Source organism: Lagenorhynchus albirostris, chromosome 4 (genome assembly GCF_949774975.1).
Source record: "Lagenorhynchus albirostris chromosome 4, mLagAlb1.1, whole genome shotgun sequence".
Lineage (NCBI taxonomy): Eukaryota > Metazoa > Chordata > Mammalia > Artiodactyla > Delphinidae > Lagenorhynchus > Lagenorhynchus albirostris.
Window position 1 is genome coordinate 143,777,259 of NC_083098.1, and position 23,457 is coordinate 143,800,715.

General features: G+C 43.1%; 1 protein-coding gene across 2 annotated transcripts; it reads left to right on the forward strand.

Annotated features, from left to right (window-relative positions):
* The first annotated feature begins 2,707 nt into the window (after nt 1-2,707).
* On the forward strand, nt 2,708-21,463 carry RAB33B (RAB33B, member RAS oncogene family). 2 transcript variants are annotated; one of them, XM_060148750.1, is made up of 4 exons: nt 2,708-2,860; nt 3,078-3,375; nt 18,612-19,891; nt 19,939-21,463. In XM_060148750.1, exons 2-3 carry the CDS (start codon nt 3,127-3,129, stop codon nt 19,050-19,052), a joined length of 690 nt encoding a protein of 229 aa, XP_060004733.1. In that variant the 5' UTR covers nt 2,708-2,860; nt 3,078-3,126; the 3' UTR covers nt 19,053-19,891; nt 19,939-21,463. The 2 variants fall into 2 exon arrangements, with proteins under 2 accessions (XP_060004733.1, XP_060004734.1); XM_060148751.1 differs by having other exon boundaries at nt 2,712-2,860; nt 3,123-3,375.
* The last annotated feature ends 1,994 nt before the right edge of the window (nt 21,464-23,457 follow it).

The window sequence follows — 23,457 nt, forward strand, 5'->3', positions numbered from 1 at the left end:
AAATTCAGTCTCTCCTCAGCTTTGAAGTATTAAGGAAAGAAGGGTTAACATGCTTATACTTTGAGGCCAAGAGGTAGTGGCAGCAAGTAGTGAGAAACTCCAAGAACAAAGTGAATTCTCAGAAAACAGGGCTGTATAATCCATCTACTCTTCCCAACAGCAGACTCTCCTTCAAGCATCAAACCTGGTGGTTCTGGGGTTATTCAATTAAGAGGAGTGACATACACTTTAGTCACATATGTAGCCTCTCAAACTGCAGATTGAAAACATAAAACTCTTCATAACAATGTCAAGTGTCTACAGTGATTTTTCCAACTCAGTGGTGCTGACCTGTGTATAACTGGCAAAGGGTTCAAATTGACAAGGCTTACACAAGAAATTTCTCACTCATTTATTCATCGTTTGCTGAGTAACAATGAGCTCTCAAGTCAGTAGTCAAGAGTTGACAATCTAGTTGGAAGGCACAGCACATAACCATGAAACTTAAACAGCAAAGACAGTATTCCAGAGCCCAATGAGCAATACCCCAAAAAGCGTATTAGATTTAGAATAAATCGAGAACATTCTGAGCTGAAATAAGCAGGAAAAGCTTCCCAGAGATGAGACTTTTGAGCTAGGATGTGAAATATGAAAAGGATCGGATAAATAGACAAGAAAAATAATTTCTAATGCAGTTTAGCACGAGCTAAACCAAAAAAGCCAGAATACAACAAAGAGAGAGCACGGGTCTTGGGATGCAGAGACATTGATGCTTTTATTCACCATCCTTAGAAATTACCTGATTATCCAGCTTGGAATGCTTCAACTGCTTTTTGTTATTAAATCTTCAGATGCTATCCTTTAAATGGGATAGGAAGAATAGGTCAGATGAATATATTCCAAGGGCCTCTAATAGTTTCTGGGATGATTACTCTTCATGGAAATAATGTCACAGGTAAACAATGAGGATTTTCCAGGCCATGTTCTGGTTTTGTAACAGGAAACTGAATAAATATAATTGGCAAACACATTCAACCAGGTGTGTAAACTTTTTCCCCCTGGCTAACATAAGTTGGTACATCAGTAACTGTATAAAGTTTTTCTATTGCAACGGAAATTATTGTATATTAAAGGCTTTTGCAAATTCCTGGCAACTTGGCTTGCTCAGGTTCTACCACAAATTCTCTGACCACATTTTCATTTTATCTATTGAAATAAGCACTTTAGGGGCTTCCCTGGGGGCACAGTGGTTAAGAATCCGCCTGCCAATGCAGGGGACACGGGTTCGAGCCCTGGTCCAGGAAGATCCCACATGCCGCGGAGCAACTAAGCCCATGTACCACAGCTACTGAGCCTGCACTCTAGAGCCCGGGAGCCACAACTACTAAGCCCACGTGCCACAACTACTGAAGCCCGCGTGCCTAGAGCCCGTGCTCTGCAACAGGAGAAGCCACTGCAATGAGAAGCCCGCGCACCGCAACAAAGACCCAACAACGAAGACTCAATGCAGCCAAAAATAAATAAATAAATTTAAGAAATAAGCAGTCTATCTCCTTCCCTAGGCCTTTCAGTGCTCTACTGTTGCCCTCATTCTATTTAAGGCATGCCTGTCCTCTCCACAGTCCCTGAATTTCCAAACGGCATAACTACGTGCTCAAACAGAAAAAACAAAACACCCCCAAACCCCAGTCGTGGCTTGCAAAACAAAACTTCTCACAAAAAGCGATACGGTTGCACATTTTGGACCTTTTCTATGACTTCATGTAGGTTTCCTCAGAAGAGTCTCAGTGATCCAGAGACTCTTCTTTAATGCTGGGTGGTCGCGCCTATTACCATTTTCCTCGGATATATGGATCTAGAGAACTTCTGTGTGCGCTCAGTAATATTTAATGGCTCCGCTACCGTCACCCAGGCACGAAGGCACAACTAGGGCACAGTGGATTTTTTGTTTGTTTGTTTTGTTTTTACGGTATGCGGGCCTCTCACTGTTGTGGCCTCTCCCGCTGTGGAGCTCAGGCTCCGGACGCGCAGGCTCAGCGGCCATGGCTCATGGGCCCAGCCGCTCCGCGGCACGTGGAATTCTCCCGGACCGGGGCACGAACCCGCGTCCCCTGCATCGGCAGGCGGACTCTCAACCACTGGGCCAACAGGAAAGCCCAAGGCACAGTGGATTTTACTCTCACCAGAGAGGCCGTCTAGTACCAGCTCCCGGGTTCAATGCCGCCAAAGGGTCCACCTGCTCTACCTCTTGGGCCGGTGCCCCGCGCCTAACGAAAGCCTCCGCGCGGAAGCGGCGGGCGGCCTCCAACTCCCGCCCGCTCACTGACAGCCATGCTCCTGCCAAGACTCAAGCTCCGCGCGGCCCGACGCTCGCTTCTAACGGCTTCCCGCGCCCGGCGGGCCTCCGGCGGAGCCTCACACCCCCCAGCCCTCCACCTCCCCAGCCCCTGTCACTGTCCCAACGCCCGCGGTCCCGAGAGCCCGGAGGAGGCAGGGAGAGCAGCCGACCCCCAGCTGCAAGCCAAGGGAACCCGCCTCCACCTCCGGGTCCGGGGAAGCCCCACCGATACGTCGGTGAGAGCGCCGAACGCGACGCCCGAAGCTTCCGGAGACCTTACACGTCCTCAACAGGCACACGCCCCCGCCGAAACGGCTCTTCGGCCCTCTCGCGAGAGAGTGCCTGGTGGCACCTCCTTCCCTTCAGCAGTCTTTCTCTCCCCGCCCCCAGAGTGCTCGCGCGGCTTCCTCCGGGGGGCGGGAGCCTTGGACGTGGCGGGGCCCGGCCAGCCAGGGTGCCGGGCCTGGGGCGCTCTGCTCGGCCTCTCGGCAGCTGGCCCTCCGCGCCGCCTTCAAGCCCCCGACAGGCCCCGTCCCTTCCCAGGTAGACGGCGCAGGCCTGAGTGACGCCGGGGTGGAGCCGCGGGCCGGGCGGGAGGGTCGGCGAGGCTGGTCTGGGGGGACGCCACACCTGCGCGGGGCGGGGTGGGGCGGGAAGGTGCGCACGCGCGCTGGCGGCCCGGAGGGCGGTGGCTCCCGGAACGTTGAGCGACGGAGCCCGCGGACTGGGCGAGCTCGCCGACGGTGGCGTAATCTCCCAGCCTCTCTGCGTCTCCTTTCCTCCGCCTCGGTTTGGGGCGGGGCAGGAGAATGGCTTCGGAGATGGAGTCGTCGCTCGAGGCGAGCTTCTCATCCAGCGGTGCGATGTCAGGGGCCTCAGGGTTTCTGCCTCCGGCTCGCTCCCGCATCTTCAAGATCATCGTGATTGGCGACTCCAATGTGGGCAAGACGTGCCTGACCTACCGCTTCTGCGCCGGCCGCTTCCCCGACCGCACCGAGGCTACTATCGGGGTGGATTTCCGAGAACGAGCGGTGGAGATTGATGGGGAGCGTATCAAGGTGAGCGGATGACAGACTGTCAAGGAGGAAGGTTGTCCCGGGGATGACAAGGGTCCCAACCGCTGCGTGGGTTAATTGCTGGCCCGGTGCGGGGCGTGCGCTCCATCTTTTCAGACGCTGGTGTGGAGATGGGAGTTGGGGATTGGAAGGATTTGTATATAGCAAACTTCTAAGGCAGTGCTTCTCCGACTTTGATGTGCATGAGATTTGCCTGGGGATTTTTTTTTTTTAAGTAAATACAAATTCTAATTCGGTCATGTCTCAGGTGTTGCAGATGCAGCTAGTCTGTGGACGACACATTGAGTAGCCAGAGTGTAGGGCGTATCCACTGACTCATGGGCTGTGTCTCACATGCTGGGAGTTAGTGAACTAAAACCGAAGGAAAAACAGTGAAATTTCTCAAGCATGGGAAGTTCATTTAGGAAATACTATTCGTTAAACATTCATGTTAGCACTGCCCTAGGTACTGTGGAAGTAATGCCCCTTTGCCTTTGAGGAAGTACTTAGATCTTCTTTTGCATACAGTTTTTTTTTTTTTTTTTTGGTTTTTTGCGGTACTGCGGGCTTTTCACTGCTGTGGCCTCTCCCGTTGCGGAGCACAGGCTCCGGACACGCAGGCTCAGCGGCCATGGCTCACTGGCCCAGCCGCTCCGCGGCATGTGGGATCTTCCCGGACCGGGGCACGAACCCGCGTCCCCTGCATCAGCAGGCGGACTCTCAACCACTGAGCCACCAGTGAAGCCCTGCATACAGTTTTGTTACAGTAGTTTTGGTATGACACTGAGTGGTTGAGAAGAACCTGTTTTCCTGCAGAAACATTCTGTAATTTGTACTTGGTTTCCACTGAGAATGTTGCCAGAGCACATTCTCAGTGCCACCCGCCTTCGAGTCTTCTTTAAGTCTTATTGGTGGTTCCCGAGACTGGAGACACAGTAACAATGGAGAAGGTAGTAAGCCCAAGGCCAAGCCTGGGGTTCTGAGGGGTTGCAATGGGCACGTTGGAGAATAAGGATCAGTGACAGGGCTGAGGCCTCCCGATGATGTAATCCTTAGACACTTCTTGAGTCTGAGCCACCACTAACCCCTCAGCTACCTGCTGATACCATCCCTTAAAACACGTGGACCCGAGGAACTGCTCTGCCTTCCTTATACTGCATTTATTTTTTCACTTTAAATTAGGATGTTCATCTTTACCTCAGTCCCCCATGGGGAAAAAATAGGCTCACTTCATTCCCATCCTCACATCCTTGAGGCACAAACAATTTATTTTTTAGTTGCCCAACCACTGCCTCACCTTCCCACCCCCAAAGGGGTTTTACTGCTAATGATAGTAAAGGAGAAATAGGGTTGAAAAGACGTCAGTCTTCTGTAGGCCCTTTTGCCTTTTAATCTTTTTTTTTTTTTTTTTTTTGCGGTACGCGGGCCTCTCACTGCTGTGGCCTCTCCCGTTGTGGAGCACAGGCTCCGGACGCGCAGGCCCAGCGGCCATGGCTCACGGGCCCAGCCGCTCCGCGGCATGTGGGATCTTCCCGGACCGGGGCACGAACCCGTGTCCCCTGCATCGGCAGGCGGACCCTCAACCACTGCACCACCAGGGAAGCCCCTGCCTTTTAATCTTCACTTTAATTTTTCATTGTCCCATTCAAGCTGTGAGTGGTGGTCCTTTGGGTGCACCGTATTAGTGAGTTAAGAAAGCTTTGTATACATTGCAAAAAAGCAGAATAAGAGGCTCTTTAACATCAGAATTAAGTTGGGCCCAGGAACCTTTAGGGGAGGAAAGTAGTGGGACTTCTTTCTGAGGTTTGAGAGGGAGTTTGTTTGGGAGAAGGAGTTCTGAGAAAAAGTGCATGGGCTTTGGCGCCCAACTGACCTGGCTCAAATCTGAACCTATGAAAGGGCTGTGTGTCCTTAGTAGATGATCAGCTTTGCCCCAAACTGTCCCAATTTTAAAACTGAAGTCCCACATTCCCAGGAGCTCCCTCAGTCTCGGGCAAACCAGGGTGGTTGGTTACTCTAGTCGCTAGGCAGTTCCTTAATCTTTCGGAGACTGTTTCCTCATCTGAAAAATTGGGATAATAGTACCACATCAGGCTAATATGAGGGATAGATGAGAACGTATATAAGGCACCTGGCTCCATAGTTGGTCATCTTAAGAAGATTCTTCTTCCCTGGTGGTTTAACATCACTTTTTCTCTTTGGCACCATCAGTTCTGCAGCTGCACAACCAGAGAGTGAAACAGAGATAGAGCAGGGCATAGGCACACAGCTGAAGGGAAGAGAAATTCCCCTCACATGGAAGCAGGATAATAACAAAATAGAGGGGATGGAGGCAAGGGAGGAGTTGGGGTTCAGTGGCCCTTTACCTGCCTCCGGGTTGCCATTTATACTTTAAGATCACAGATGAATCAGGTGCAAATTTAAGAGATACTTACAGCATATTAAAAGTATATAAAATATGTCCGGTGCGTAACATTGAAGGCTTAGCTACTGGGATTAGCTAAGTGAGATACTGTGTTAAATGTTTTGTGGCCTGGAAATTTTTCAGAGAGCATATCTTACAGCAGTGCTATTTCAGAATCACTTAAAATGTTTTACGAAATGTAATTAAGTCTATATGTGTTAGTCTGTCCTAAGTGCTATATATGTATAATTGAAAGAGTAAGATCTTGTTTGCAGAATTTTGGAAGTTAAATAAAATTATAAAATTAATTCCCTCAATAAAAATACATTTGATTTTCAAATCGAGGCTCTAATCCTTATGCTCCTTCCTTGTGTGTGTATCCTCATAGCTGTACCCCTTTCGTATCAGCGTGTGACGACGGCAGACACCAACAGAACCATTAAAGCCTAGTGTTGGATTTAATCTCTCTCTCAACTAGGGATCTTCAGTTCCTGTTTGAACTTTGAGATAGCTTACTTGTTATTTGTAGGGATATGCAATTTTCCCACGTTAATATTAACTAAAGGAAAGCAACCAGGACTTCCTGCCCCATTGGTCAAACATTTAATGAGTAATTGTTGGAAAGAAGACATTTTGTTAGGCACAAAGAATTATGATTCAGTGCAGGAATCAGCAAACCATGCTTGAGGGCTAAATACGGTCTGCTGCCTGTTTTTTTAATTTGTTTTTCTGTTAGTTTTTTTGAAGTTGGAATATGGTTGACGTACAATATTATGTTAGTTTCAGGTGTACTACACAGTGATTTGATATTTGCATACTTTATGAAATGATCACCACAATAAGTCCAGTAACCATCTGTGCACCGCTGCCTGTTTTTATATGGCCTGCAAGCTAAGAATGATTTTTACATTTAAAAAAAATAAATTGATTTATTTGGCTGCGCCAGGTCTTAGTTGCAGCACGCGGGATCTTCTAGTTGCGGCATGTGGGGGGAGCTTTTAGTTACGGCCTGAGAACTCTTAGTTGCGGCATGCGGGATCTAGTTCCCTGACCAGGCCCCTGCGTTGGGAGCACGGAGTCTTAGCCACTGGACCACCAAGGAAGTCCCGATTTTTACATTTTTAAATGGTTGGGGGGGGAAAAAATCGAAGGAATAAGATTTCATGACAAGTGAAAATTTTATGAAATTTAAATTTCAGTGCCCCTAAATAAAGTTGTACTGAAACACAGCTCGGCTCATTTGTCTACATATTGTGCTTGCTTTTGCACAACAGTGGCAGAGTTGAGCAGTGGTTGTGGTAGAGACTGTTTGGCCTGCAAAGCTAAGACACACAGAAAAAGTTTGCTGACCCTGATATACTCCGTAGATGATTCGCTGTCCTAGATAGGGGTAAGATTTATATACCTAAAAAGATGACTAGCAGGGCTTCCCTGGTGGCGCAGTGGTTGAGAGTCCACCTGCCGATGCAGGGGACTCGGGTTCGTGCCCCGGTCCGGGAGGATCCCACATGCCGCGGAGCGGCTGGGCCCGTGAGCCATGGCCGCTGAGCCTGTGCGCCCAGAGCCTGTGCTCCGCAACGGGAGAGGCCACAACAGTGAGAGGCCCGCATACCGCAAAAAAGAAAAAAAAGATGACTAGCAAAATCAGGCAGTAGGTGAGCGCCAAGTTATTGGTTTGATTGTTGGTGGAAGAATCGTTCTCACTTGGAGGGAGATTTTGATGGGGAACGCCAGCAGGATGCTCCAGCAGGGTTAAAGGTTCCCGTGGGCAAGTGGCAAGTGAGAAGACTGCGAAGGTTTTGGTAGCAACGTTTCTGAAGAGTTTGGAAAACAGCTAGGATGTAGCTTGATTTTGTGTGTGTGGCAAAAACGTCCAAGTGTTCTAGGAAGATAAATGTGGCAGCGATTGAGGATGAATCCTGAGAGAGACTCGCTCTGCCCCGTGACCTGTTTTTCTATATACATCCTCTCCTTTGGAAGTCTCTTGACTCCGCCTGTCACTTCTATGAGGATAACTTCCAAATCTTTGTTTGGCCCAGACCTCTCTCCTCATCTGTCATTCTGCGTTTCCTGTTGTTTTGTAGACGTGGCTATTAGGATAATCGCTCCCTCCCCTCAAAGTTCCGAAGTGAGTTCCTCGTCCCTGTCAAATCTGCCTCTCCTGTTTCTCCTCGACGTGACCTAGGTGGTCCTGGTGTTACCCTCGTCCCGGAGGCCTCGCCTCTCTCCTTTGCTCCCTAAATCCACTTCGTTTTCTACCTGGATGATTTCTCTCATTCACCCTTCCTTCGGAATCCTAGTTCATCTTTTCTACCCTCTGCTCTGTTGCAGCGGCTCAACTTCACCCAACCCCAGTCCTCAATTAATCTGTTTGGAACATTGTTGCCAAATGCCAGCTGAGTGTAGCACTTTGGGGAGAGTAATCTCCCCTGCCTCAGATGCTCTGAGTTTCTCCATTATTTCGTAAAGTTCCAACTTTTAAAATGAACATAAGGCCTTCCTTCTCTTGCTCCAGACTTCTTTTCTAACTTAACATTTTTTCCCCATTAATTTCCTTCAAGTACCCTATAGTCCAGCCAATTATTTCCTGATCCCTATGTTTTCCTCTTACATTTCCCACTATTTGCCTGGAATATCCCCCCTTCCCATATTTCACCACATGTAATTCTTCCTTATGAAACTCAGTGTGTCTGTATTAGGAATCTCCCTGCCTCTCATTCTCAATTCTATTTCTTCCTTCTATCAGCTTCCTTTAGTACCCTACCTGCGCCTTTAAACTCTCTCTCTTTCCTCATTGTTCTATATATGCATCCACCTCTTTTTTTTTTTTTTTTTTTTTGCGGTATGCAGGCCTCTCACTGTTGTGGCCTTTCCCGTTGCGGAGCACAGGCTCCGGACGCGCAGGCTCAGCGGCCATGGCTCATGGGCCCAGCCGCTCCGCGGCACGTGGGATCTTCCCGGACCGGGACACGAACCCGTGTCCCCTGCATCGGCAGACGGACTCTTAACCACTGAGCCACCAGAGAAGCCCTCCACCTCTTCTATTAGGTCTACTCCGTCTTGCTCAGGACAGGGCGTGTGTCTGATAACCCCGTAGACGTCTTCCAGTGTGTGGCTCAGTTTCTAAACTATGCGGGACTTGGATGAGTGCTGCCTACTTGGTGGCAGCAGATCCATTGGTAGGCTGCCCTGGAAATCCGACTCGGCGTGTATAAGGGAAGCTAGTGAAAGAAAGAGGCGGTCAGAGGGGCATTTTGATGATAAAGCCAAAGGCTTCAGTAACTGGCTTTTGGTGATGAAAGGACTCACATGGCTGAGGGTGTGGGTCTGGTTGACTGGAGGTAGGTATGCCTTCAGTAGAGATGAGAAATACAATGTGGAAGATGGAATTTTGAGAGGCTCCGTAAAAAGTTTTTTCCTAGTCATTTCTTTGTTGAGATGAAATGGAAATGTCACATTCGCAGCTAGAAGTGTGGAATTGGAGGAGATAATCATGAATATGAAGTTGAAGCTGGAGAGCATAGATAGATGAGAACGAAATGCCCGATTTGGTTAACATGCACAGGGAGCGGAGTAGAGCTTTGTGTCATGGCGCGATGAAGATGATATGCAGTGAATGCTGAAGCCAAAGGTACATCAGATTATTTCCGCTTCTCCATTGTTCTGTCGTGATCTTTATTAAAAGTAATCTAATGTTTATAAGTCAAAGCATATTGTATAAGACATCATCTCATACCTTACCTTACTAGAATTAAATTGATAATTCATCTTCAAGCGTGGTGATGGGGCTTCCCTGGTGGCGCAGTGGTTGGGAGTCCACCTGCCGATGCAGGGGACGCGGGTTCGTGCCCCGGTCTGGGAAGATCCCACATGCCGCGGAGCGGCTGGGCCCGTGAGCCATGGCCGCTGAGCCTGTGCGTCCGGAGCCTGTGCTCCACAACAGGAGAGGCCACAACAGTGAGAGGCCCACGTAAAAACAAAAACAAAAAACGTGGTGATGGTGGTTAGGGAGACACCAAATTGGTCCTCTTGATTTGATTTGCATTGGAATTCGGAGAATGAGAGTATTAACTGTTGGGGTACCCTAAAAGGAATCTTAATTTGTGACTCCTTAGCTCAGAAAACTTTAGGGTGTTTGGGTCTAGTTTGACAGAGATTCTGTATGGCAGTGGTTTGGTGAGGCCTGTATGGTACAAGCAATATTCATTTTCACAGACCCAAGCCGTTCTACTGTCTGAAGTATCCCTGGAACCAGGCCGGAGGCCCATTCTCCTTCCAGCCTGATTGCAAAAGCCTGTGGTTCTTGTACCTCGTCTTTGAAGGTGGCAGCGTTGCTGTGTGTACTCAGGTGGTGAGATGTGTAGAATTATTTACTTTCCAGGAATCTTTAATCAGTAGTCAAGATCTTTTGCTTTGGAGTCTGTGTCAGAACTCTGTACTCAAAGTAACAAAGCAAAATGAAAATTTATTGTTTCACATAACTGGAATCCCAGAAGTAAAGTTCTCTTTCTGCCAGTTCCAACACCAGTTCTGCAATGGAGACTCCGTGGTTCTGATTGGGGATTGTGACACATGCCCATCCCTAAACTGTGGTGGTGATGTGGAGATGGCAGTGCTGGAATTTACAGCCCAGGGCTCCCAGCTCTTGCTTCCTTTCTCTCCCTGCTTACTCTCTTCCTATTCCTTTCATTAGGCTATAATTCAGTTCTTCCCTTGAAGTATTTCTTTCAAATAGTCACACAAAATCTGTTACTTCTCCTTGTTAGGGAAGCTAAAAACCCCTAAAATTTAAAATAAATTTTAAAGTTTGCCATTTGGATCTATACATCAGATATACATATTTCTACTCTGTATACCCAAAGCAAAAAGAGTTCTCTTGAAATGTTACTTACACTCCTTATAATGTTGATTTACATCATCAAGTTGTTAACAGAAGCTTTTATGTAATTACCAGATGATCTTTTATATAGGCTGCTTAGAAGCAAAAATAATAAAAACGTGTTCTTTGAAAGAACAGGGGAAGAGGAAATTTGATAGCTGATCAAACAAAGAAAGGTCGTCTGGGCTGATACCTTTATCCTTTCCAGTCAAGCAAAACATTAAATCAGTTTAGCCAGGTCATTTCTCATTTTGGTCATAAAACTACTAAAAAGAGCTTTCATGAACAGTAAGAATCTGCTCTTTGGGACTTCCCTGGTGGCGCAGTGGTTAAGAATCTGCCTGCCAATGCAGGGGACACAGGTTCGAGCCCTGGTCCAGGAAGATCCCACATGCCGCGGAGCAACTAAGCCTGCGAGCCACAACTACTGAGACTGCATGCCACAACTACTGAGACTGCGTGCCACAACTACTGAAGCCCGCATGCCTAGAGCCCGTGCTCCGCAACGAGAGAAGTCACCACAGTGAGAAGCCTGCACACGGCAACCAAGAGTAGCCCCCGCTCACCGCAACTAGAGAAAGCTTGCGCGCAGCAACGAAGACCCAATGCAGCCAAAAATAAATTTATTAAAAAAAAAAGAAAGAAAGAAAGAAAATAAGAGGACAACCTACAGAATGGGAGCAAATATTTACAAATCATATACCTGACAAGGGTCTAGTGTCCAGGATCTATATGTGTACATGCACACGCACACACACACACTTTATCAGTAATAAAAAGAAATAATTAAAACTGGGCAAAGCATTGAATAGACATTAAAAAAAAAAAAAAGACTCTGCCCTTAGTATTTAGCAATTAGGTTGTCATTTTTGTTGAAGCTTGATATTGGAATTTAAAGTAGAGATTCATGAAATATTATTAATGTATATTTTGTTACCTTTATAATGTTTAAAATGGGAGTAATATCTTGTAGAACCACCTATGAGCCATTTTCTTTCTTAAGATATTAAGTATTAAACTGGGAAAAATTGCTTTGAAAATACTTCCTAACTTAGCATTTCCCAGGACAAAAGCATGTCACTTCCTTAGGTTCCAGAGTGTCATTTTCTCTTTTTTTTTAAGCATTGTGAACCACTCCACTCATAGCTAACGCTCGAGATTTTTCTAGGTTATCGTGAGGTTTGTTCCCCACTGGGTATCTATATGTGTCTCTCTCTTTCAGTCAAAGCTTTCTCTAGCCTTCTGTGGCTGACAGTTTTTATTAGTTGTCCTGTCCTTTCTTTGCCGGGTCTCTCACTGCTCCTTCCGCAGCCCGCTTGCCCTCACCTCAGTGTCCTGTGCAGACCTGAAAGGTGGCAGGCAGCATAACAGTGTGTCTGTGTCCTATGCCTTCACTGGTTCTAGCAATTCGGTGAGTGAAATTTTGAAGCTTCCTTTTAGATACACTCGGCCCTCCAGGGGCAAATATATCCATGGGGAAATATTTGAGGAAAAAAAATTCCGGAAAGTTCCAGAAAGCAAACCTTGAATTTGCCCACTGCTGGCAAGTATTTACATAGCATTTACTTTGCATTAGGTATTATAAGTAATTTAGAGATGACTTAGAGTATTCGGATGTGTGTAGGTTAAATGCCGGCACTACGCCGTTTTGTATAAAGGACTTGAGCAGCCGTGGATTTTGGTATTTGGGGGGTGCTGGACCCAATCCCCCATGGATACGGAGAGACAGCTGTACTTCTTTGTGAGTGCCTCACTTAACATAGCATTTACTTTTACGGTTCTCCAATAAAGTGTGCAGAGTTATTATTTACGACTTCTTGTTTCCTGGGAGTCTTGATATGGTTAGAATGTTTTGAGCAGGACTGATGGGAAGAGGGTTACGTTGAGTCAATCCTAGCCTAAAACAAGCAAGTGGTTTTCTTAGGGATAAACATCCTAATCATCACCACTTGCATTTATTGAGGACTTCTACGGTTCTTTGAGGCAGGTCTAAATTCAGCATAATTTTTTTTTCAACTTTAGTTTGTTAAAACAAATAGAAAAAATGTATGTTTGTTGTGGAAAACAGAGAAAAGTAGAAATAAAGGGGGAAATTGCCTTAAAGACAACCATTGTTAATGTTTTGGTATATTTCCTTTTTGTATGTTTTTTATTATTCTTTTAACTTAAAAATATACTCTGCTTAAAACATTATAAATCATTCTTCATCGATGAAATGATTTTTTAAAATTAATTTTTATTGGCATATGGTTGATTTATAATGTTGTGTTAGTTTCTGCTGTACAGCAAAGTGAATCTATTATACGTGTATCCACTCTTTTTTAGATTCTATTCCCATATAGGTCATTCCAGAGCATTGAGTAGAGTTCCCTGTGCTATACAGTAGGTTCTTATTAGGTATCTTTTTATATATAGTACTGTGTCTGTTTCAGCCCAAATCTCCCAATTTATCCCTCCCCCCCGCCCCCCCGCTTTCCTCCTTAGTAACCAAAGTTTGTTTTCTATTATACATCTGTCATCTGTGACTCTATTTCTGTTTTGTATATAGGTTCATTTGTATCCATCGATGAAATGATTTTTGAATACCTGAGCTGCAAGAATGTTACTAAAAGGGAAAAGATCTGTTCCAATTTCTCTGGACAGCTTTTATGTAGGTCATCCAAATTATTCCCCAAATCTCTTTCTGAATGTTAAAGAGACGGTTTGAAGTGGGTTTTGTTTTCTCATTCTAAAAAACTGAGATATTTAAGATTTGAAAATATATAATTCAGTGGTTTTTAGTATATTCACAAGCCTGTGTAACATCATCACTGTCTAACTCCAGAACGTTTCATCACCCCAGAAAGAAACCCTAAACCCATGATCAGTCACTCCCCATTCCTCCCGTTCCCTCAGACCCTGGCAACCACTAATCTACTTACTGTCTCGAGGGACTTGCCGTATAGTGGACATTTCATATACATGGAATCTTACAGTGTGTGGCCTTTTGTGTCTTGGCTTCTTTGGCTCAGCATAATGTTTTCAAGATTCATCCATGTTGTAGTATGTGTCAGTACCTCATTCCTTCCTATGGCTGAATAATGTTGCATTATATGGACGTACATTTTATTGATCCATTCATAAGTTGGTGGACATTTGGGTTGGTTCCACCTTTTAGCTATTATGAATAATGCTGCTATGAACATTTGTGTACAGGTTTTTGTGTGAACATATCTTTTCGGTTCTCTTGGACATACACCGAGGAGTGGAATTGCTGGGTCCTATGGCAACTGTCTCTCTCTCTCTCTATCTTTTTCCCCTAATTTGTTGAAGTGAAACTCAAATAACATCAAAGTAACTATTTTAAAGTGAGCCATTCAGTGCATTCATAATGTTGCACAACCACCACCTTTATCTAGTTTCAAAATATTGCCATCACTCCAAGTAAGAGCCCTCACCCATTAACGTTTCTCCCCATTCCCCAGCCTCTGGCAACGACCAGTCTGTATTCTGTCTTTATGGGTTTGTCTATGTCGGATGTTTCATACAAGTGGAAGCATAGAAATGTGACCTTTTGTGTCTGGTTTCTTCTCAGCGTACTTTGGAGGCTCATCCCTGTTGTAGCATGTGTCAGTACTTCATTCCTTTTTTTTTTTTTAAGGTCTTTATTGAATTTGTTACACTATTGCTTCTGTTTTATGTTTTTTGGTTTTTTGGCCACGAGGCATGTGGGATCTTAGCTCCCCAACCAGGGATCAAACCCTCACCCCTTGCATTGGAAGGCGAAGTCTCAACCACTGGACCGCCAGGGAAGTCCCTTCATTCCTTTTTATGGCTAAGTAAAATTCTGTTTAACTTGCTGAGGAACTGCCAAACTTTTCTAAAGTGGCTGCACTTACATCCCCACCGGCAACGCATGAGAGTTCCACTTCTCCACGTTTCTGCAAACACTTGTTATCGGTTTGCATTTGTGTGATGGCTAATGATGTCGAGCAGCTTTTCGTGTACTTATTGAACATTTGTATATTTTCTTTGGAGAAACATCTATTCACATCCTTTGCCGATGTTTTTAATTGGGTTATGTGTCTTTTTATTATTGAGTTGTAAGAGGTCTTAAATATTTTGAATACTAGACCCCTAACACATGTATTATTTACAGATATTTTCTCCCATTCTTTGAGCTGTCTTTTCACTTTCATGATAATGCCCTTTGAAGCACATTTTTAATTTCGATGAAGTCCAGTTTATCTGTTTTTTTCTTTTGTTGGTTCTGCTTTAGGTGTCATAGCTGAGAAACCATTGCCTAATCTAAGGTCACAAATATTTACCCCTATGTTTTCTTCTAAGATTTTTATGGTTTTAACTTAAATTTAGATCTTTCATCCATTTTGAATAAATTTTTGTATATGGTGTGAGGTAGGGGTCCAACTTCATTTTTTGCATGTTGGCCCAGCACCGTTCATTGAAATGTCTGTGCTTTCCCTCACTGAATTGTCCTGGCACTCGTGTAGAAAATCAATTGACCATAGATGATATGGATTTATTTCTGGACTCTAAGTTCTGTTCCACTGATCTGTATTTCTAATCGTATGCTGATAGTACACAGTGTAGCTTTGCAATAAATTCTGAGATCTATAGCTTGAAACAGTTTTAGTTGTATGCTGAGTGTTTTTATTCTCAACATGTTAATTGGGATTAAAAAAAAGTATTTTTCTTAAAAAGGAAAGTTGTATTTTTAAAAAATTATAATTTACTTTATTAGTTCTTTGCGTAGTTAGTGTAGCTAGTCTATGAATGCTTATTTTATAGGGTCTGAAACTAAATTTTACTTTTACTGTTGAGGAGGCAAAGGCCTAGTGGTGTAAGTAACGTACGGGTGGATACACAGTAGGTATTTAATAAATTTTTGTTGATTTAAATAGTCTTAGATGTTATTAGTTCTTAATTTGCTGACAACTGCTTCTACCTCTGATTTATTTGATACTGAGTCTTTATGGCCCATCTGTCAACTGTGTTGCTTACATCACAAAGTGGGTATTTTTTAACAAAGTACTTTGTGAAGCGGTCTCTAGGAGTGCATCAAGGCAGAACCTGTACTTTCCTGAATAAATGCGACTGTAAGCGGTAAAGGTTTTAAACAGTGTACATAGCAAATAATTTTAGGATAGCACTGAGCTACATGTAAGAGAAATTCAGCTATGGTGATTTAACCATGTAAGGTTTTATTTTTCTCGTGTAATAAGGAGACCAGGGGCAGCAGCCTGTATGGTGGTACGCCGTCAGCAGTATTCTATCTATGCTAGACTTCTGCTCTGTCGTTCTTGTGTGTGGCTTTCTTCTTCATGCTTACAAAGTGGCTGCTGAGCCTCCCAGCATGATATTCCATTCCAGGCAGAACGGGTGTGGTGAGAGAAGTGCAAAAGGCACGTGCCAAATGCTCTGTCTTTTTTTTTTTTTTTTAAGATTTTTTTTAATGCCAAGAAATTCCTATGTATTTTTATTTATTTATTTATTTTATTTGCGGTACGCGGGCCTCTCACTGTTGTGGCCTCTCCCGTTGCGGAGCACAGGCTCCGGACGCGCAGGCTCAGCGGCCATGGCTCACGGGTCCAGCCGCTCCGCGGCATGTGGGATCCTCCCGGACCGGAGCACGAACCCGTGTCCCCTGCATCGGCAGGCGGACTCTCAACCTCTGCGCCACCAGGGAAGCCCTGCTCTGTCTTTTTTTAAAAAAATCACAAATCAGTTTATTTTTCTAGAAACCCCCACTGAAAAAACTATTTACAAATTATGAGCCAGAACTGTGTCACTTGTCCCCCGAGTTCCAAGAGAGCCTGAGAAATCAAGTTTCTACGGGCATATCTTGTTTAACTACACTTGCAGATGGTGCAGTTTTTACAAATTGAAGTTTTGTGGCAACCCTGACTTGTCAGATGATGGTGAGCATTCTTTAGCAATAAATCATTTTATTTTTATTTTTAACATCTTTATTGGGGTATAATTGCTTTACAATGGTGTGTGAGTTTCTGCTTTATAACACAGTGAATCAGTTATACATATACATATGTTCCCATATCTCTTCCCTCTTGCGTCTCCCAATCATTTTTAAATTAAGGTATGTACTCTGTTTTTTTAGGTAAATACCATCGCACACTTAATTAACTACCATCTAGTGTAAACATAACTTTTATATGCAGTGGGAAACCAGAAAATTCGTGTGGCTCGATTTATTGTGATATTTGCTTTATTGCAGTGGTCTGGAACCAAACCTGCAATATCTCCAGGATATGCCTGGATAGTATTTTATATTTCCACCTGGAACAAAGTTAGATTTATGTTAATTTGGAAGAAAGGGAGAATATTTCAAAGATGGAGAAATTTGGACTAAAAAGAGCTACCACCAAAAAAAGATGAAAAAAATCAGAACTGCTAAAAACTAAGGTAGCATGAAAGAGAGTGGTGATCAATATTTCCATCTCTAATCACATTTTTAAATATATTTATTCATTCATTACATCTTAATTGAGCACTTACCATATACCACCGTGTTCTCAGCGCTTCCTGTCTTACATCCTACCTACTCTGGGTGTCATCTACAGTCTCCCCTCAATTTCCCTCTCCTTCGGTATTGCTCTAGAGAAATCACCAGTTTAGGCTATCTAAGCAAATCTGCCTCTAGTGTGTTCCATTGTGACCAGTACCCTCATCATTTAACTTTTTTTAGGAACCAAACAAAGGCAGGATAAATTCAGTGTTTTAAGAGAATCATAACACATGACTTGTATTTAACTTTATTTATTTATCTATTAATAAATTTACTTATTTATTTATTTTTGGCTGCGTTGGGTCTTCATTGCTGCGCGCGGGCTTTCTCTAGTTGCGGCGAGCGCGGGCTACTCTTCGTTGCGGTGCGCGGGCTTCTCATTGTGGTGGCTTCTCTCATTACAGAGCACGGGCTCTAGGCACGTGGGCTTCAGTAGCTGTGGCTCTCAGTCTCTAGAGTTCAGGCTCAGTAGTTGTGGCACACGGGCTTAGTTGCTCCACGGCACGTGGGATCTTCCCGGACCAGGGCTGGAACCCGTGTCCCTCGCATTGGTAGATGGATTCTTAACCACTGCGCCACCAGGGAAGTCCTGTATTTAGTTTCAGATATCATTTTCCCCAACTCCCCCATATTTCCATTAGGAGGTATTGGAATATTTTTATTGGTAGAGATGTTTAGGATAGATAAGTGATTTCCTATTCATTTAAAAATTTCAAAGGGGCCTGGATTTTATAGGATGTATATATATATATATATATATATATATATGGATTTGGGGGCTAGATCTCATGACTTTTCACATCTATCCTAAGTCTACTATTTTAAATTAGATGAGTGAAATGTAGGGAAGGGCATATTGTAACCAAATTTGCAGGAATTAGACACTTCACATGTTTGTTAAAACCTGGTATCTGTTTCTCTTAGCGTTTTAAAATCAATTTTTTTTTTTTTTTTTTTTTGCGGTACGCGGGCCTCTCACTGTTGTGGCCTCTCCCGTTGCGGAGCACAGGCTCCGGACGCGCAGGCTCAGCGGCCATGGCTCACGGGCCCAGCCCCTCCGCGGCATGTGGGATCTTCCCGGACCGGGGCACGAACCCGTATCCGCTGCATCGGCAGGCAGACTCTCAACCACTGCGCCACCAGGGAAGCCCTAAAATCAATTTTTGAGGTATAATTTTTCTAAACAAACTTGATTTACTGAAATTAAAGTGCTAGATTGAAGTCTTTGTTCTGACACTTGCATTAATGATGAGGTAACGAGACTAGTATCATGACATTTGGATCCCTTAAATAACACTGAAAAGGCATCATGGAAGGGAGCAAAGTAGTATAAGTGAAGAAGTAGGAAAGACCATGCAAAGGTGGTTAAAGTTTTCTGTATGTATAATTGGAATGAAACTTTCAGTTTTCCTCTTTTTTTCCCCCACTTCCAGATCCAGTTATGGGACACAGCAGGACAAGAACGATTCAGAAAGAGCATGGTCCAGCACTACTACAGAAACGTACATGCTGTTGTCTTCGTGTACGATATGACCAACATGGCGAGTTTTCATAGCCTGCCATCTTGGATAGAAGAATGCAAACAGCATTTGCTAGCCAGCGACATACCACGGATTCTTGTTGGAAATAAATGTGACTTGAGGAGTGCCATTCAGGTACCCACAGACTTGGCACAAAAATTCGCTGACACGTACAGTATGCCTTTGTTTGAAACCTCTGCTAAAAACCCCAATGATAATGACCATGTGGAAGCTATATTTATGACCTTGGCTCATAAGCTGAAGAGCCATAAACCGTTAATGCTTAGTCAACCCCCTGATAACGGAATTTCCCTGAAGCCTGAACCAAAGCCTGCAGTGACGTGCTGGTGCTAAATCAGTCTTTATTGTACAATCTAATTTTGACTAAAGAAATACTTTCGAAGTGTGACAGTGATAAGTCATAGAATTTAATCTCAAATGTAATGGAGCATCCTGACACTTTACTGTTTATCATCGTCATGCTTATTTTTGTATTTTGTATCTACTTCATCAAGTTTGTCACTGCGACAACACAAGGAAAAAGTTAGTTTTCAGAGGTTGAAGTGAAGCAGAGTTAGGATGAATCAGAACATCTTTCCATTGAGAGCCCCATGAGGAGGCTTCAAATGAGAGTATGATGGGATTTTAAGAGTCAGTGATTGTTTAATCCTGTGTTCCTGCAATTGAAAAAATATATTAAGGGTTTAGTATACTTACTCGTATGTGCTTTGAATGGGAAGTGTTCTCAATGGGATAAAAACTGGTATTTGCCTCTCCCTAGAGTTCTTTCTTTGTATTATTAATGTACTTAAATGCATTATTATTGGTACATTTTAGAGCCAAGACTTTAGTTCCAGTGGAAGGAGAGAGCCTAGAATGTTTTCTGGTTCTCAGTCCATAAAGAATGACCTTTCCAACAGTTCTAGATGCTTAATATTTCAAATCACTATCAATCAGGTCTACAAAAAAAAAATCATTGTTATTTTTAAAAGAGTAATTTGAATTGTTTTCTTACTAAACTCTACACAATATGCAAAAGTAAATCAGATAGTAAGGTGCTTTATACTTTATTTTGATACCTTTAAACATTGAAAAACTAATTGAAAGATTTGAGGAGATGTAATTTGGGAAAAAATAGCTAAACATGGTTCCTGGCTACCACAAAAGACCTATTCCTGGCTTTTGGTCAAGCTGTGTGCATTGACCAAAATGCACATGTGTGCATTTTGTGTGCATTCAGTGCAAATGGCACAAGTATCTCTTGCTCTCCCCCGGCCCCCAATCAATTTAATGCCTAAAGGCTGAATAAACAAATCATCTTCCATTTGGATTGTAACTCTGAGGGCATACCTGTAATTGCTCTGAGTCTACATTTTATTTCTGTAATAGTACCTTACAGTACTTCTGTTGTTTAAATCTTTAAATTTTTATGGTCACAACAAACTGCTCCTCCTCAGTATAAAAAATAAATTAGATATTGAAAAATATCTAGTCTATCCCTTGGTGGTAGAAAGAATATTTCAAAAAGTTTTTTTACCCTAATTACTTTTATTTTGAATTTAAGACTTTGCACATAGGAAATAGCTTGCATGTGAAGCTATTACGTGAATGGAATGTAAGCCATGAACTTTATCTGAAGTGTGCACATTGACTAATTCTGAAAGATTGCTGAACTTAATAATTTTAGAGGAAATTAAGCCAAAAGATGATTATACTTAAAATATTTTTAGAATGTGGGAAACCAGTTAAATATGTGATGTAATCTCGTTTAGGATTTTTTTGTGTAATCATGATGGTGGTCCTGACTGGATAATTTACTTATGAAAACAAGATAATTCTATTAAATGAACTAATGGAAAGTAATAATTACAGGAAATAATTATTCTGTTTTAAACATTAGAGCTTAAGGAAAAACAAATTGGCTTTGTTTGCTTTTAAGAAGATTAATCCATTTTTCTTATCATGGTAGAATTAAAAATGGTTTGACTTTGTCTAAATTAGTGTTGATTTGCAACTATTTTTATAGTAAAACAATGACAGCTGTTATAATTGTCATGGGCGGAACAGTTTTTTAAAGAAGGGAATCTGTTTATTGCTTATCAAAACATTTTCTAAAGTGGGGGAAGAAAGTTTACAGACTTTCCAAGCACTTTTTTTTTCAGTGCTGTTATTACTCATGTTTTTAAAAAGGTAATTTAACTTTATTTCTTTTTGTAAGAAGTTAGTAGTAAGTATCCTTTAAAGTTCTGTAAAAGGACTTATTTTTTCACTTTAATATTTATTTTAAAATATTTGTATCCCATTTGTAGTGATGTATTGTTTTAATTTTTTCTACATATGTTTTTACTTTTAAAAAGAACATACTGATCAGTTGAATGGGGTAAAGCTTTTAGATATTTTCCAGAATATTTATAAAACACAGACTATTGAGAAATCACTTACAAAATGGTGGCTATCAAACAACTAATTATTAATTTTTAAAGCACAAATCACACATTTTGTAACTCCTGTATGAATTTATTTTAACTGTGACCTTTAGTTGAAAACCTCAGATATGTTTTGGAAAAGTCATAATTTGAGAACACCAAAGGAAACGAATCAGATTCTAGTGAAGTTAGCTATTCGTGACAATGCTGTATTGACGGTGTATTGCTAGTACATTTCCTCATGAAATCTAAACTAGAGTTAAATAATTTTGTTATGGAAGAGCATCACTGTAACTTTGCCCTCATGAAGTTCAATAAACCAGCTTTGGCATAAAGAAATTGTGGTTTATTTTCGTTTGGTTACTAGGTTGAGCATAAAATAAAACAAACAAACAAATCTCTGGTTTTCCTCTGGCTTCCAGGTAGTATGTAATACGTTAGAATCAAACGGACAAAAACTAACCCATTTGGAAATACATTCAAGGTTAAAGAACTTTTCAGGAAAAAACCCTAAGTATTAAAATTAGCTGATAGGGTGGCTTTTTTATTTGTAAGGCTGAGTAATCCAACTTGTTTAAGAACAAACACTTCAGTGCAAATGGCACATGTCACAAGAGCGGTTCGCATCTGTATATTTAAAGGTAGAAGAATTTAGCAGGATGAATAACTGTAAAAAGTGAGAAAGAAGAGAAGGGAGTAGGTGACAGGTATAAGATTACAATTTCTGCATTCAGATTTCTGATTTAGTTAGGCTCTTTCGGAGAATGTTTTGTTTTTAGAGACTTTTTTTTGGCTGCATTGGGTCTTCGTTGCTGTGCGCGGGCTTTCTCTAGTTGCGGTGAGTGGGGGCTACTCTTCGTTGCGATACCAGGCTTCTCATTGGGGTGACTTCTCTCGTTGCGGAGCATGGGCTGTAGGCTCGTAGGCTTCAGTAGTTGCAGCACACAGGCTCAGTAGTTGTGGCTTGCGGCTCTAGAGCGCAGGCTCAGTAGTTGTGGCGCACGGGCTTAGTTGCTCCGTGGCATGTGGGATCTTACCGGACCAGGGCTTGAACCCATGTGCCCTGCATTGGATTAGGGTTAGGGACTCTGAAGCTCGTGCTGCTTTCCCTGGTCAGTTTATTTCATATATGTTACTCTTCTGTTCAAACACAAAATTACATTATTCATGAAAGACTGCTTTTTAAATAATCAGACAATAGGTTGGTCAAATCTTTTGGGGGGCAGACTTGCTAGAGCCTGTGTGGCAAATACTAATTCACTTCATTTGTTGGAATAACCTGGTTTATCAAACATTTGTGTTAGGCAGTGAGCTACATAGATGAATAAGACTGTCCTTGAAGAACTTACAACGTAATATATAAACAAATAGGAATTCTACAGTGTACTGTGGTAAATGTAACTAAAGAGGCAAATATAAAGGATGATAAGCACAGAGACTGGCGTGATCGGGTGGCTTCGATGCAGAGGAGGGAGTGTGCAGTGAGATGAAGGGGTGGTCAGAACACTGGGTGATGAAGCCAGCAAGGCAGGTTGTGACTGAACCGCCAAGTCGCCATATGCAGTGGAATTAGGACTGACTTAGGTGCAGGTATCAGGAACTCAGGTCACATCCGTCTACAAGGGGGGATTTATCGTCAGGAGTCTGACGAGTCTGACGTTAGACTCCAGGACAAGGATGCAACTAGACCCAAAGAAGAGCTGGGATTGAGGACTCGGTCTCCTACCTCTGGGCTCAGCTTTGCTGCCCACCTTCATTCTCTCTCTCTCTTATAATTGGATTTCTCCACTCTTCTGGTTCACTTGGCAGAAAACATGGCCAGTAACCGCTTCTGAGCTTTTGCATGCTGCAGACATCCAAAGAGAAATCGACCGAGTGTCAGTCCCAAGTCAAAAGGTCTAGGGTGGCCTGGCCAGAGTCAGGTGCCCGGCCCAAGGTCAATAGCCAAGAAAAGATCGATTACGGAATTTCCACATTTGGGGGGAGAAGGAGTTTGGGGGAAGGGAAACAAAAATGAGAATAGCCACACAAAAACATTTGAGCTTTACTCTTTAGACAGTGGGTAACTAGTGAAAGCATTTAAGCAAGGTAGTGAGTGAGACCGTCAGATTTATGCCTAAAATTCCAGTGGTGAGGGGAAGGCTACGTGGGAATGGAGCCATGGTGGCCAGTTTACTGTTACAGCCTAGAAGAAAGAACTTTCAGTGGGAAGTTGACAGAAGAATAATATCATGCAGCACTTTTCTTCTTCTGTCTGGCTTATTTCACTTAGCATGATGCCCTCCAGATTCATCCACGTTGTCACAGATGGCAGGATTTCCGTCTTTTTAAGA